Source organism: Asterias rubens, chromosome 11, assembly GCF_902459465.1.
Source record: "Asterias rubens chromosome 11, eAstRub1.3, whole genome shotgun sequence".
NCBI lineage: Eukaryota > Metazoa > Echinodermata > Asteroidea > Forcipulatida > Asteriidae > Asterias > Asterias rubens.
This window is the reverse complement of record NC_047072.1, coordinates 3263359-3278180: the sequence shown is the minus strand read 5'-3', so window position 1 is coordinate 3278180 and position 14822 is coordinate 3263359. Positions and strand designations below refer to the sequence as shown.

General features: G+C 43.3%; 1 protein-coding gene across 1 annotated transcript; it reads right to left on the bottom strand.

The window, feature by feature from the left end:
- Window positions 1-2467: 2467 nt before the first annotated feature.
- On the bottom strand, window positions 2468-13718 carry LOC117296627. The gene is made up of 2 exons (XM_033779649.1): window positions 8817-13718; window positions 2468-3802 (listed from the first exon to the last, which is right to left on the bottom strand). Exons 1-2 carry the CDS (start codon window positions 13716-13718, stop codon window positions 2468-2470), a joined length of 6237 nt encoding a protein of 2078 aa, XP_033635540.1.
- Between the last annotated feature and the right edge of the window lie 1104 nt (window positions 13719-14822).

Below are 14822 nucleotides of genomic sequence, written 5' to 3'. Positions count from 1 at the left end.
ATTTCTGGATTTCTGCGTCATTTCTAACACTAAGCACTATTAAACTATACTCGGGGTCACATAGCCAAAATTTAATTGAGTTCAATAAAGACACTTTTCAATCAAGCAAATCCAGTAGGCCCTATATCATGTATATCGTCAGCGCTTTCACGAAGTAGCACTCACTGCTATACCAGCAAAAAATAACAATCCGAGAAAATGGCCTCTGACGTTGAACACTTTTTAGAAACCCGCCTCCTTTCAAAACTTCAAAGCCATTTAAATTTCTCAATGTAGATACTTGATGACTTGAACTTAACAATTATCCTTATTTTGACTCATTTGCATAATTATGAACACAGACACGAGAGAAGATCCGTGCTACTTGGTGAAACCTAAAAAGTGCGAAATACTTCTTTTTGTGTTTTCACGAAGTAGCACCCGCCTATACTACAACACAGCATTTTGTGTTACTTTATGAAACTAGGTAAGCGCGCGCGAGCTCACACAACTGCTGTGCTGCTTCGTTAAAACGTTTTTACCACACTTTGACTCGAGTGCGTGCCATGCATACAACGGTAAACAGAGGTTCGGGTGCTACTTTGTGAAAGTAAAAAATGCCACGCTTGTGCAAAAAGTGAAAATACTAATTAGCTTATTTAAAAAGGTAAAGCTGTCTGAGCTTTGAAACTTTAAGAAGTTGTAGGTCTTCATGCATAATATCAACAGAAATGTAAAAAAATTAAAATGTTTTTAGAAAAAACCTTAAGCACGTAGAGTGCTACTTCGTGAAAACGCTGACGATATAAACTTATTTTTAGATCAAGATTATAAACAACAATTTCTGAAACAATTATAGTGAAATCAAGTTAGCATTGATGTATCCGGCAGGATATTTTGCCGACTTAACCAATGGAGATGGAGATGGAGAAAACATTTAAAATCATTTAACCCCCACAAAGCTAAAAATGGAATTCAATATATAGGCTAATATTTTTGTGCCGAGAAAATTAAAACGTTTCATTTTCATCTATGGTAAGGCCCAACTGATACTTTCAAACAAAACAGCTAACAAAAAAATATATAAGCCTGAACGAAGTGATCATAAAATTGACGAATAAAAACTGTCGTAAATTTTGTTCTGTCAAACACTAAGCCCTGTAATTTCTCTGATTTGCAGTCTCCTCTCATACCTAATATCTCAACAACAAAACTCTTTGTCAAGCTTCCCTAACTTTTTTTTAGATTAAATGAGCACCCTAGTTCGAACATCATTTGTAAGTGATGTTTGAGAAAAATTTAGGGATTTTGCATGACGTTTGAGAAAATTGACAGAGTTCTTTGCAATTGACGTTCTGTATTTTGCTTAATCCACGTCGAACATACTTGAACATTTAAGTTGATCTAGTTTCCAAATACCAGCGTTCAGAAGGAAGTATTTCCAATGTTAATCACCTGTGGCTGCCTCAGGACTCACTTGTGCCCTGAGGAGTTTCGGTCAATAAATGTTCCCAAACTTATGAGAATAACACCCAACAAGGTGTACCCAAGAGACTAGTATTCGCAACTACTCTATCAAAAAGGTTCGAAACCAAACACAACAAACAGGACGCCGAGGCACTTGTCAATTTGTCCAGATGTGTAGTAGAGTAGAAGAGATAATAATCTGGAATTTAATTGATAACAAGGAAAACTAATAAGAAACTTGCATAAAGTACAACAATTACAACAAATAGAACTCTTTGTAAACAATGCTAAAACTGTGTTGCTTGAGGAAGATACAGAAAGAACTGGGTTGATTTGCTTTCCTCAACTTTCACTTTTAAGCTGTAAAATCTCTCTAAATACACTAAATTCCTTCTCTGGTGATGACTAATAAACAAGGAAAAGATAGCTTACCAAATTGGGGCCTTTGAAGTCCAATAAAGGTTGAATAACTTGAAGACAGAGATATTTTCTGTAGATGTATCTAATTTAACATGCTGCTTGTAATGAAATCACATGTGCAATAAAGATGGCTGCACTTTGTTTATGTGTTAAATCAATGAAACACTTGTACCCACACACAGCCTAGTGCCCCCATACACACATACAATGCACAAGGTCACTAAGTAAGTGGGATAGAGGTTGACTATTGGAACATGTAGCCGGCTCTTTCATTTGCATACTTTCACTAATTAACTAAAGTCTTGATTCTCTTTAAAGGAAACTTCTCTATTAGAATCTGTTTTCACTAGGAGGAAATATGAAAATACCTACATGTATTACATGAAATAACTCTAAAAATAAACTTCACTGCACACTATGCTGCTGCAGTGACATGGCTCTCCTAACTGCTCCTTGCAGTTAAACATCACTAATCAATCCAAAGAATTAACATAAATGTCCTTATAAAGTTCAAATGTTCATACTCTGGTGTGACATCTTCGTCTGGGTTAGGCTCCTTGTCGGGGACTTCTCTGGTCTCCTGGTTATCATGGTTTTAGGTTTACTGACCTTGATGTTCAGAGTCTTTAGTTGACAGAAGTAGAACCAACTTGTGGACTGGTCTTTCCAAGAGGGACGGAGAGTGCTGACGTTTACCCTGGTTATCAAGTGCTCCATCCGCCATGAGGATCTTCACCTTCCGAACACGTCCATCGATACTTGGAAGCGTCTCTTCAACACGAGCCAGGGGCCACTGGTTTCGAGTCTCATCCTTCTCCTTGGAGATAACAACGTCACCTACTTGCAGATTCTTCTCAGGTCGCACCCACTTCTGGAGGTGATGGAGGTGATGTAGAAACTCCTTTCTCCATCTTAGCCAGAACTCGTTGGCAAGATACTGGACTCGTCTCCACCATCTGCGGGAATACAAATCTTCTTGCTGGAACTTACCAGGCGGAGGTAGAACAATCTTGGGCTTCATCGTCAAAAGGTGGTTAGGTGTGAGGGGTTCAGGACCATCTGGAGAACACAAACTCTCTGTAGTGAGGGGCCTCGAGTTGACTATACACTCTACTTCAGTCATGAAGGTTCTAAATGCTTCATCATCTAGCTGACTTCCAGATTTGGTGAGTAGGGTTTCAAGCACATTACGAACAGTACCTATCTGTCTCTCCCAAACACCGCCCATATGACTGGAGTGAGGAACATTCATCTTGAACTGGATCCACTCACAGTTGTTCTCCAACAAGTACTCTTGAACTCGGTCCTGGTCCATATTCGCCAAAGCCTCTCTCAACTCATTCCGAGCACCTACAAACGTTGTACCTTGGTCTGAACGAAGTTGACGAATGGGGCCTCTACGACTCTGGAACCTACTTAGGGCATTGATGAAGGCACTAGCTGTCAAGGAGTTGACCGTCTCGAGATGTACACTGCGTGATGCCATACATGTAAAGAGAACTCCCCATCGCTTGACTTCACTCCTTTTCTCCTTGATATAGAAAGGTCCAAAGTAGTCAACTGCACAATAGGAAAAGGGGGGAGCAGGATTCAGCCTATCTTCGGGTAGCTCTGACATCTTCTGCGTCTGAAGAGAACCTCTCAACCTCCTGCACGTGACACACTTAGATATTAGGTTGGACACTGCCGATGAACCACCAATCAACCAATAACCACTCTGCCTTATCTCATTGTGGGTGATTCCTCTTCCCATATGATTCACCTTCTCATGATAGCGTCTTGCCAGCAACTCAGTCACATGACTCTTGCGTGGTAAAATGATTGGATGCTTGATGTCTCTTGGAATATTTGCTCGATCTATGCGGCCACCAACACGAAGAACACCTTCCTCGTCGAGATAAGGGTCTAGCCGATAGAGAGAACTGGTTTTCTTGATGTCGTTATTTCTTTCTCTCGTTACGTCACGGTCAACAATTTCACCTGTCACTTTAAGTTTCTGCAGTACTTGCAGCTCTTCTGCAAAGTGCTCTAGCTGCACAATTTTGACGATAGACTTCTCAGCACTCTGAAGCTCAATGACAGAGATAGGGGCCAATGGTTGTCTTTTAGCCTTGTGTAGCTTCACTCCTCTGTTGTACAACCTGGTTCTAAGACGTAGACATAGAGCAATAGCCTTGCATGCTCGGTGCCATCTGGAGAAGCGATCTAGTCGGCAAATCTCAAAGCCTTTCGGAAACTGTTTGGTGTCTTCTGTTTTGGTTGCTAGAACTGTCAAACTCCTTACATTCGGGTCAGAACTGTCTAATTTCAAAGTATCCGCCGGCTGCTCACACTGGAATGGGCCATCTTTCCACAGGAAGTCAGGACCTGACAACCACTTACAGTTCTCTACCAGTTGCTTGGCTGTCAGACCACGAGATGCTTCATCTGCTGGGTTGTCAACTGTATTCACATACAGCCAAGACTCTGGGTTGGTAGATTCTCTTATCTGTTGAACTCTACTGGCGACGTAGATATGAAATCTCTTTGCTTCATTCTTTACATACCCGAGTACAATCTTGCTGTCGGTCCAAAAGTATTCCTTGATGTGCTGGTATGAAAGCTCAGCTCGCAGGAACTCACTTATTCTGGCAGAAATGGTCGCTGCAGTCAGCTCTAACCTGGGAATGGTCACTTGCTTCAGAGGGGTAACTCTTGCCTTACCGATGACAAAGGCTAAGTGCGTACGGTTCTGTTCGTTCACCTGTCTCAAGTATGAGCACTGTCCATACCCATACTCACTTGCATCTGAGAAATGATGGAGCTCAATGGCCTTTACATGACCAAAGTTTCCTGGCTTGAAGCAACGGTTGATATGAAGCTTTTCCAAGAGGTGGATGTCCGAACGCCACTTCTCCCATACTGGGCGGAGGTCATTTGGCAGCGGGCTATCCCAGTCTAGTTGGTCTTTGCACATCTGTTGAAGTATCTGTTTTCCAATCAAGGTTACTGGGGCAACATAGCCATTGGGGTCATATATGGAGCTCACTGTAGAAAGGATTCCACGCCTAGTGAGGGGACGATCTTTCAACTCTATACGGAAGCCAAAGGTGTCATTCTCGACACACCACGTCACACCAAGAACACGTTCTATGGGTAGAGGGTCGACCTTCAGATCAAGATCCTTCAAGCCCTTAGCTCTCTCATCCTCTGGCACTGACTCCAACACTTCTCTTCTGTTCGACATGATGCGATGTAACTTCAGACCTGCACTTGCACATACTGCCTGGCTGGACTTGATGAGGGCAACTGCCTCAAGAACACTTGGAACTGACTTGAGACCATCATCCACATAGAAGTCTCGACGGATAAAGTTTGCAGCTTCTGGTCCAAACTTCTCTTCTCCATCGTCGGCTGCTCTCTTCAAACCGAAGTTTGCACATCCAGGTGAACTACCTGCACCAAAAAGATGAACTTTCATCCTGTAATCAATGACTTCTTTGTTTGGATCTCCATCTTCCCACCACAAGAAACGAAGAAGATCACGATACTTCTCTTCCACAAAGAACTGGTGGAACATACTCTTTATATCTACCATAAAGGCTACCTCTTCCTGCCGGAATCTACAAAGAACGCCAATCAGCCGGTTCATCAAGTCGGGTCCTTGAAGCAAATGGTCATTGAGGGAGACGCCTTCAAATCTCGCTGAACAGTCAAAGACAACACGGATCTTATCCGGTTTCTTAGGATGATAGACGCCAGTGTGAGGGATGTAATTAACTCTGCCATCATGGACACCCAAGCGATCTTTTGGAACCCTTTCTGCACACTCGGTGACAACATCTTTCATGAAGGTTTGGTAGTCGGTGAAGAGCTTTGGGTTTTTTCTAAATCTAGCCTGGAGTTGAAGCCACCGTTTCTCTGCTAATCTTCGGTTGTCTGGCATTGATAAGTTAGATGTTTTCAATGGGAGCGGCATCTCATAGTGGCCATCTTGTCTTCTAGTTGTCCCATTCTCAAGGATGCTCATGAAAGATTGGTCGTCGACGGAGTATGGCTGTCTATATGGACTTTTCTCTTGGAAGTCAGACTCGAGGGCACGAAGAACTTTCTCCGAGTCTAAGATCTCTTTTACCTTGGTGCCATACGCAAAGTGATGGTAGGTCACAGCCGTCGTTGTCTTATTACAAAAAGCCTCATGATTCTTCACTGAAGACTTGCATACTCTGCCGATAACACCCCATCCTAGCAATGACCTTTGACCGTAGGGGTCATCTTCTCCTCCAGCAACTATTTGTCTTGGACGAACGACGCTCGGGCAGTTGCTCCCTATGAGCAAGGAGATTTCTATAGAGGAGTCGTACGGCATTAGCTTTCCTGCAATCTGCTTAAGATGGCTCCACTGATTAATGACTTCTGTCTTGGGTATCTGGGAATGCTTGGCTGGTACACTGTCACGCTTGAAGCAGACTGGTAGCTTTACCACATGCTCTCTTTCAAGATCAAGTACTTCCAAACCAAATATACGATTGCTAGTTATGCATGCATTTTGTTCATGCATTGTTGTCAGCAGAAGTTGTGTCTCTGGTCCCTGCAGATCGAGCTGTTCACACAGAACTTTGGTGATGAAACAGCTGTTTGACTGGTCATCGAGCACTGCATACACCTTGGACTCTTTATGTGGATTATCTGCTGACCTCACAATAACTGGAATGATCATGCAGTGATCACCTTCTCCTCCTTGGTTGGGTTGAGCACATACTCTGGTGCAGTTTGATGTTCCTACATCACGTGGTTGAACTTCGATGACTTCCTTCTCGGGACTATCAGTTGATGGTTTCTTCGGGTCACGATGCAGACTAGTCAGATGCCTACCATTGCAGACCTTGCATGTTTTGCGGTTGCCACAATCCTTTACTTGATGCTGGGTACTCTCTCCACATCCCATGCATAGTCGCTTTCTGAAGAAGAAATTCTTTCTGTCTAAGAAAGACTTGCTACTGAAACTCTTGCAGTCTTCAAGATGATGACTTTTACTGCAGTGGGGGCATGCATCGTCTCGCTGACTAAGACTGGACTGGTCACCATGAACAGTTGTTGTAGCAAATGCTTGAGCGGATGCATTCGTGCCTTTCTTTGAGGTATGGCTACTGGTGTATTGACCACTTGGTCTGCTGTTCTCTCTGCCTCTGGATAGACCTTCAAACTCCGGCATGTTAGCCTTGTTTGCTGCTCTTCTGAGAAACTGATCAAACTCAGAAAAGGGTGGGTAGCTTGCTTCACTATGGTTAGCTCTCCAACGCTCTATCTTATCACGCCACTTGCCCTCCAGATGGTATGGTAACTTATCTATCAAGAGGATATTCTCACAGGCATAGTCTAGTACACCTAGACTCGGAGTTGTTGGACGAGCTGCCTCAACTTTACCAAGAAAATCAGAAAATTGTCTCAAACCTTGAGCATCTCTGGGGGATATCTTGGGCCACTGATGAAGCTTGTTGATAAAAGCGGTGCTCACAACGCTGCTATTACCATATCTCTCCGCCAATACATCTCTAGCTTTCACATAGGCTTCATCGGTACCAATTAGCATGTAGTGTTCCACCAATAGCTTTGGTTTTCCGCTCACGTACTGGTTGAGATAATTCAACTTGGTGGTTGCATCCAGGGGCTGGTTGTCTATCAATGCGCTAAATGAATTTCTCCACAGGGGGTATTGTAGGGGGTCGCCATTGAACACTGGGACAGAAATCTTTGGAAGTTGACTGGATATTATCAGCCGTTTATTGACATCATTTTGGATCATGCTGGCCTCGGTTAGCTGTGTGATGCACTTCTCTAGTGGTGATACGTTAGGACTGAATGATGTGGCATCTGGATTGAATGAGATTGATGCACTTACTTCATGATGAATATCATTCTCTTGCATCATCTGCTCTGGTGCCGAGTTTGACTTAGGCATAGACAGAACTTCCTTCATTATGTCTGCATCAACCAACGAACTTGCATTGACAGGGGAAGGAGGGGGAACTAAATCTTGTGACTGGAAGAATTTCTCAAAATCTTTCACCTTGTCTACCACGGGAACATCTTGTAGCCCATGCTCTGAAGTGACAATGTGTTCATTTTCTGCTTTCCAGAGGACATCAAGTTGTGCTTGCTTCTCAGCTAAATCTTTCTTCAGTTGGAGTTGATGTAGCTTTTCTTGTTGCTTGAACTGAACAATTTCTGCTTCCTTTTCTTGTGCCAATCTTTTCTTTTCTTCTTCCAATTGCTGAAGTCGTAGACGTCTTTCTTCCTCCATGAACACCAATTTAGCTTTGAGTAACGCCTCTTCCTTCTGGAGGTTTAACTTGTCTTCTCTTAATGATGAGGATGAGCTACACACTGATTGAGATCGTACACTACTCCCTTGTGGGGCTCTGCTGGATTTTCTGGAACTACCAGAAGTGACGGATGAATTTTCCATTCGTATCTGCTCCACTTGTTGCAAATACTCCATCTCTGATCGAGCATCACTCTCAAAACGATCCCAATCTGCGTGGTCCTTGTCGTGTTGCTGACTCAACTTATGAATATCTTCATCATCGGTCATCAGAGTAGACAAACTATCAAAAATCTCCTTCAGTTCATCCCAAATTACCTGGGCATGGCCAAATTCTCTCTTCCATGTTGTCAGACTATCAGACTCTCCTTTCAAGTAGAGAACTCTTCTTCTCTGTCGTGAGAGATCTGACCTCTTTGCATTATACTTTCTTCGGTTTGCATCCACTTGAAGGGATAGACCTTTTTCGGTTAAAGTTCTCTTTCTGGATGTAGCACCCTCTTCTGCGTTGTTACTTTCGTAATCGGAGGACATGCTTCACTCAATAAATATTTAATGTTCTCTGTCAACACCATCAACTTTCACCGTTTACTGGAGCAATCAGATGACTTGCTTTGATTATTATTGTTGTTGATTATTTCTTGATGTCGTTATTTCTTTCTCTCGTTACGTCACGGTCAACAATTTCACCTGTCACTTTAAGTTTCTGCAGTACTTGCAGCTCTTCTGCAAAGTGCTCTAGCTGCACAATTTTGACGATAGACTTCTCAGCACTCTGAAGCTCAATGACAGAGATAGGGGCCAATGGTTGTCTTTTAGCCTTGTGTAGCTTCACTCCTCTGTTGTACAACCTGGTTCTAAGACGTAGACATAGAGCAATAGCCTTGCATGCTCGGTGCCATCTGGAGAAGCGATCTAGTCGGCAAATCTCAAAGCCTTTCGGAAACTGTTTGGTGTCTTCTGTTTTGGTTGCTAGAACTGTCAAACTCCTTACATTCGGGTCAGAACTGTCTAATTTCAAAGTATCCGCCGGCTGCTCACACTGGAATGGGCCATCTTTCCACAGGAAGTCAGGACCTGACAACCACTTACAGTTCTCTACCAGTTGCTTGGCTGTCAGACCACGAGATGCTTCATCTGCTGGGTTGTCAACTGTATTCACATACAGCCAAGACTCTGGGTTGGTAGATTCTCTTATCTGTTGAACTCTATTGGCGACGTAGATATGAAATCTCTTTGCTTCATTCTTTACATACCCGAGTACAATCTTGCTGTCGGTCCAAAAGTATTCCTTGATGTGCTGGTATGAAAGCTCAGCTCGCAGGAACTCACTTATTCTGGCAGAAATGGTCGCTGCAGTCAGCTCTAACCTGGGAATGGTCACTTGCTTCAGAGGGGTAACTCTTGCCTTACCGATGACAAAGGCTAAGTGCGTACGGTTCTGTTCGTTCACCTGTCTCAAGTATGAGCACTGTCCATACCCATACTCACTTGCATCTGAGAAATGATGGAGCTCAATGGCCTTTACATGACCAAAGTTTCCTGGCTTGAAGCAACGGTTGATATGAAGCTTTTCCAAGAGGTGGATGTCCGAACGCCACTTCTCCCATACTGGGCGGAGGTCATTTGGCAGCGGGCTATCCCAGTCTAGTTGGTCTTTGCACATCTGTTGAAGTATCTGTTTTCCAATCAAGGTTACTGGGGCAACATAGCCATTGGGGTCATATATGGAGCTCACTGTAGAAAGGATTCCACGCCTAGTGAGGGGACGATCTTTCAACTCTATACGGAAGCCAAAGGTGTCATTCTCGACACACCACGTCACACCAAGAACACGTTCTATGGGTAGAGGGTCGACCTTCAGATCAAGATCCTTCAAGCCCTTAGCTCTCTCATCCTCTGGCACTGACTCCAACACTTCTCTTCTGTTCGACATGATGCGATGTAACTTCAGACCTGCACTTGCACATACTGCCTGGCTGGACTTGATGAGGGCAACTGCCTCAAGAACACTTGGAACTGACTTGAGACCATCATCCACATAGAAGTCTCGACGGATAAAGTTTGCAGCTTCTGGTCCAAACTTCTCTTCTCCATCGTCGGCTGCTCTCTTCAAACCGAAGTTTGCACATCCAGGTGAACTACCTGCACCAAAAAGATGAACTTTCATCCTGTAATCAATGACTTCTTTGTTTGGATCTCCATCTTCCCACCACAAGAAACGAAGAAGATCACGATACTTCTCTTCCACAAAGAACTGGTGGAACATACTCTTTATATCTACCATAAAGGCTACCTCTTCCTGCCGGAATCTACAAAGAACGCCAATCAGCCGGTTCATCAAGTCGGGTCCTTGAAGCAAATGGTCATTGAGGGAGACGCCTTCAAATCTCGCTGAACAGTCAAAGACAACACGGATCTTATCCGGTTTCTTAGGATGATAGACGCCAGTGTGAGGGATGTAATTAACTCTGCCATCATGGACACCCAAGCGATCTTTTGGAACCCTTTCTGCACACTCGGTGACAACATCTTTCATGAAGGTTTGGTAGTCGGTGAAGAGCTTTGGGTTTTTTCTAAATCTAGCCTGGAGTTGAAGCCACCGTTTCTCTGCTAATCTTCGGTTGTCTGGCATTGATAAGTTAGATGTTTTCAATGGGAGCGGCATCTCATAGTGGCCATCTTGTCTTCTAGTTGTCCCATTCTCAAGGATGCTCATGAAAGATTGGTCGTCGACGGAGTATGGCTGTCTATATGGACTTTTCTCTTGGAAGTCAGACTCGAGGGCACGAAGAACTTTCTCCGAGTCGAAGATCTCTTTTACCTTGGTGCCATACGCAAAGTGATGGTAGGTCACAGCCGTCGTTGTCTTATTACAAAAAGCCTCATGATTCTTCACTGAAGACTTGCATACTCTGCCGATAACACCCCATCCTAGCAATGACCTTTGACCGTAGGGGTCATCTTCTCCTCCAGCAACTATTTGTCTTGGACGAACGACGCTCGGGCAGTTGCTCCCTATGAGCAAGGAGATTTCTATAGAGGAGTCGTACGGCATTAGCTTTCCTGCAATCTGCTTAAGATGGCTCCACTGATTAATGACTTCTGTCTTGGGTATCTGGGAATGCTTGGCTGGTACACTGTCACGCTTGAAGCAGACTGGTAGCTTTACCACATGCTCTCTTTCAAGATCAAGTACTTCCAAACCAAATATACGATTGCTAGTTATGCATGCATTTTGTTCATGCATTGTTGTCAGCAGAAGTTGTGTCTCTGGTCCCTGCAGATCGAGCTGTTCACACAGAACTTTGGTGATGAAACAGCTGTTTGACTGGTCATCGAGCACTGCATACACCTTGGACTCTTTATGTGGATTATCTGCTGACCTCACAATAACTGGAATGATCATGCAGTGATCACCTTCTCCTCCTTGGTTGGGTTGAGCACATACTCTGGTGCAGTTTGATGTTCCTACATCACGTGGTTGAACTTCGATGACTTCCTTCTCGGGACTATCAGTTGATGGTTTCTTCGGGTCACGATGCAGACTAGTCAGATGCCTACCATTGCAGACCTTGCATGTTTTGCGGTTGCCACAATCCTTTACTTGATGCTGGGTACTCTCTCCACATCCCATGCATAGTCGCTTTCTGAAGAAGAAATTCTTTCTGTCTAAGAAAGACTTGCTACTGAAACTCTTGCAGTCTTCAAGATGATGACTTTTACTGCAGTGGGGGCATGCATCGTCTCGCTGACTAAGACTGGACTGGTCACCATGAACAGTTGTTGTAGCAAATGCTTGAGCGGATGCATTCGTGCCTTTCTTTGAGGTATGGCTACTGGTGTATTGACCACTTGGTCTGCTGTTCTCTCTGCCTCTGGATAGACCTTCAAACTCCGGCATGTTAGCCTTGTTTGCTGCTCTTCTGAGAAACTGATCAAACTCAGAAAAGGGTGGGTAGCTTGCTTCACTATGGTTAGCTCTCCAACGCTCTATCTTATCACGCCACTTGCCCTCCAGATGGTATGGTAACTTATCTATCAAGAGGATATTCTCACAGGCATAGTCTAGTACACCTAGACTCGGAGTTGTTGGACGAGCTGCCTCAACTTTACCAAGAAAATCAGAAAATTGTCTCAAACCTTGAGCATCTCTGGGGGATATCTTGGGCCACTGATGAAGCTTGTTGATAAAAGCGGTGCTCACAACGCTGCTATTACCATATCTCTCCGCCAATACATCTCTAGCTTTCACATAGGCTTCATCGGTACCAATTAGCATGTAGTGTTCCACCAATAGCTTTGGTTTTCCGCTCACGTACTGGTTGAGATAATTCAACTTGGTGGTTGCATCCAGGGGCTGGTTGTCTATCAATGCGCTAAATGAATTTCTCCACAGGGGGTATTGTAGGGGGTCGCCATTGAACACTGGGACAGAAATCTTTGGAAGTTGACTGGATATTATCAGCCGTTTATTGACATCATTTTGGATCATGCTGGCCTCGGTTAGCTGTGTGATGCACTTCTCTAGTGGTGATACTTTAGGACTGAATGATGTGGCATCTGGATTGAATGAGATTGATGCACTTACTTCATGATGAATATCATTCTCTTGCATCATCTGCTCTGGTGCCGAGTTTGACTTAGGCATAGACAGAACTTCCTTCATTATGTCTGCATCAACCAACGAACTTGCATTGACAGGGGAAGGAGGGGGAACTAAATCTTGTGACTGGAAGAATTTCTCAAAATCTTTCACCTTGTCTACCACGGGAACATCTTGTAGCCCATGCTCTGAAGTGACAATGTGTTCATTTTCTGCTTTCCAGAGGACATCAAGTTGTGCTTGCTTCTCAGCTAAATCTTTCTTCAGTTGGAGTTGATGTAGCTTTTCTTGTTGCTTGAACTGAACAATTTCTGCTTCCTTTTCTTGTGCCAATCTTTTCTTTTCTTCTTCCAATTGCTGAAGTCGTAGACGTCTTTCTTCCTCCATGAACACCAATTTAGCTTTGAGTAACGCCTCTTCCTTCTGGAGGTTTAACTTGTCTTCTCTTAATGATGAGGATGAGCTACACACTGATTGAGATCGTACACTACTCCCTTGTGGGGCTCTGCTGGATTTTCTGGAACTACCAGAAGTGACGGATGAATTTTCCATTCGTATCTGCTCCACTTGTTGCAAATACTCCATCTCTGATCGAGCATCACTCTCAAAACGATCCCAATCTGCGTGGTCCTTGTCGTGTTGCTGACTCAACTTATGAATATCTTCATCATCGGTCATCAGAGTAGACAAACTATCAAAAATCTCCTTCAGTTCATCCCAAATTACCTGGGCATGGCCAAATTCTCTCTTCCATGTTGTCAGACTATCAGACTCTCCTTTCAAGTAGAGAACTCTTCTTCTCTGTCGTGAGAGATCTGACCTCTTTGCATTATACTTTCTTCGGTTTGCATCCACTTGAAGGGATAGACCTTTTTCGGTTAAAGTTCTCTTTCTGGATGTAGCACCCTCTTCTGCGTTGTTACTTTCGTAATCGGAGGACATGCTTCACTCAATAAATATTTAATGTTCTCTGTCAACACCATCAACTTTCACCGTTTACTGGAGCAATCAGATGACTTGCTTTGATTATTATTGTGGCTGCCTCAGGACTCACTTGTGCCCTGAGGAGTTTCGGTCAATAAATGTTCCCAAACTTATGAGAATAACACCCAACAAGGTGTACCCAAGAGACTAGTATTCGCAACTACTCTATCAAAAAGGTTCGAAACCAAACACAACAAACAGGACGCCGAGGCACTTGTCAATTTGTCCAGATGTGTAGTAGAGTAGAAGAGATAATAATCTGGAATTTAATTGATAACAAGGAAAACTAATAAGAAACTTGCATAAAGTACAACAATTACAACAAATAGAACTCTTTGTAAACAATGCTAAAACTGTGTTGCTTGAGGAAGATACAGAAAGAACTGGGTTGATTTGCTTTCCTCAACTTTCACTTTTAAGCTGTAAAATCTCTCTAAATACACTAAATTCCTTCTCTGGTGATGACTAATAAACAAGGAAAAGATAGCTTACCAAATTGGGGCCTTTGAAGTCCAATAAAGGTTGAATAACTTGAAGACAGAGATATTTTCTGTAGATGTATCTAATTTAACATGCTGCTTGTAATGAAATCACATGTGCAATAAAGATGGCTGCACTTTGTTTATGTGTTAAATCAATGAAACACTTGTACCCACACACAGCCTAGTGCCCCCATACACACATACAATGCACAAGGTCACTAAGTAAGTGGGATAGAGGTTGACTATTGGAACATGTAGCCGGCTCTTTCATTTGCATACTTTCACTAATTAACTAAAGTCTTGATTCTCTTTAAAGGAAACTTCTCTATTAGAATCTGTTTTCACTAGGAGGAAATATGAAAATACCTACATGTATTACATGAAATAACTCTAAAAATAAACTTCACTGCACACTATGCTGCTGCAGTGACATCACCTCATCAGGTACCTTTTGGTTTTTTATTTGATGGACTCACGAACGTCAGTAAATAGCTGAAGTCATTTACTTGACTAACTAATTTGCACATCATTGCGCAGGAATCATGTGCGAATCGAGTGTTCCGTGAAAACATCGAGGGGG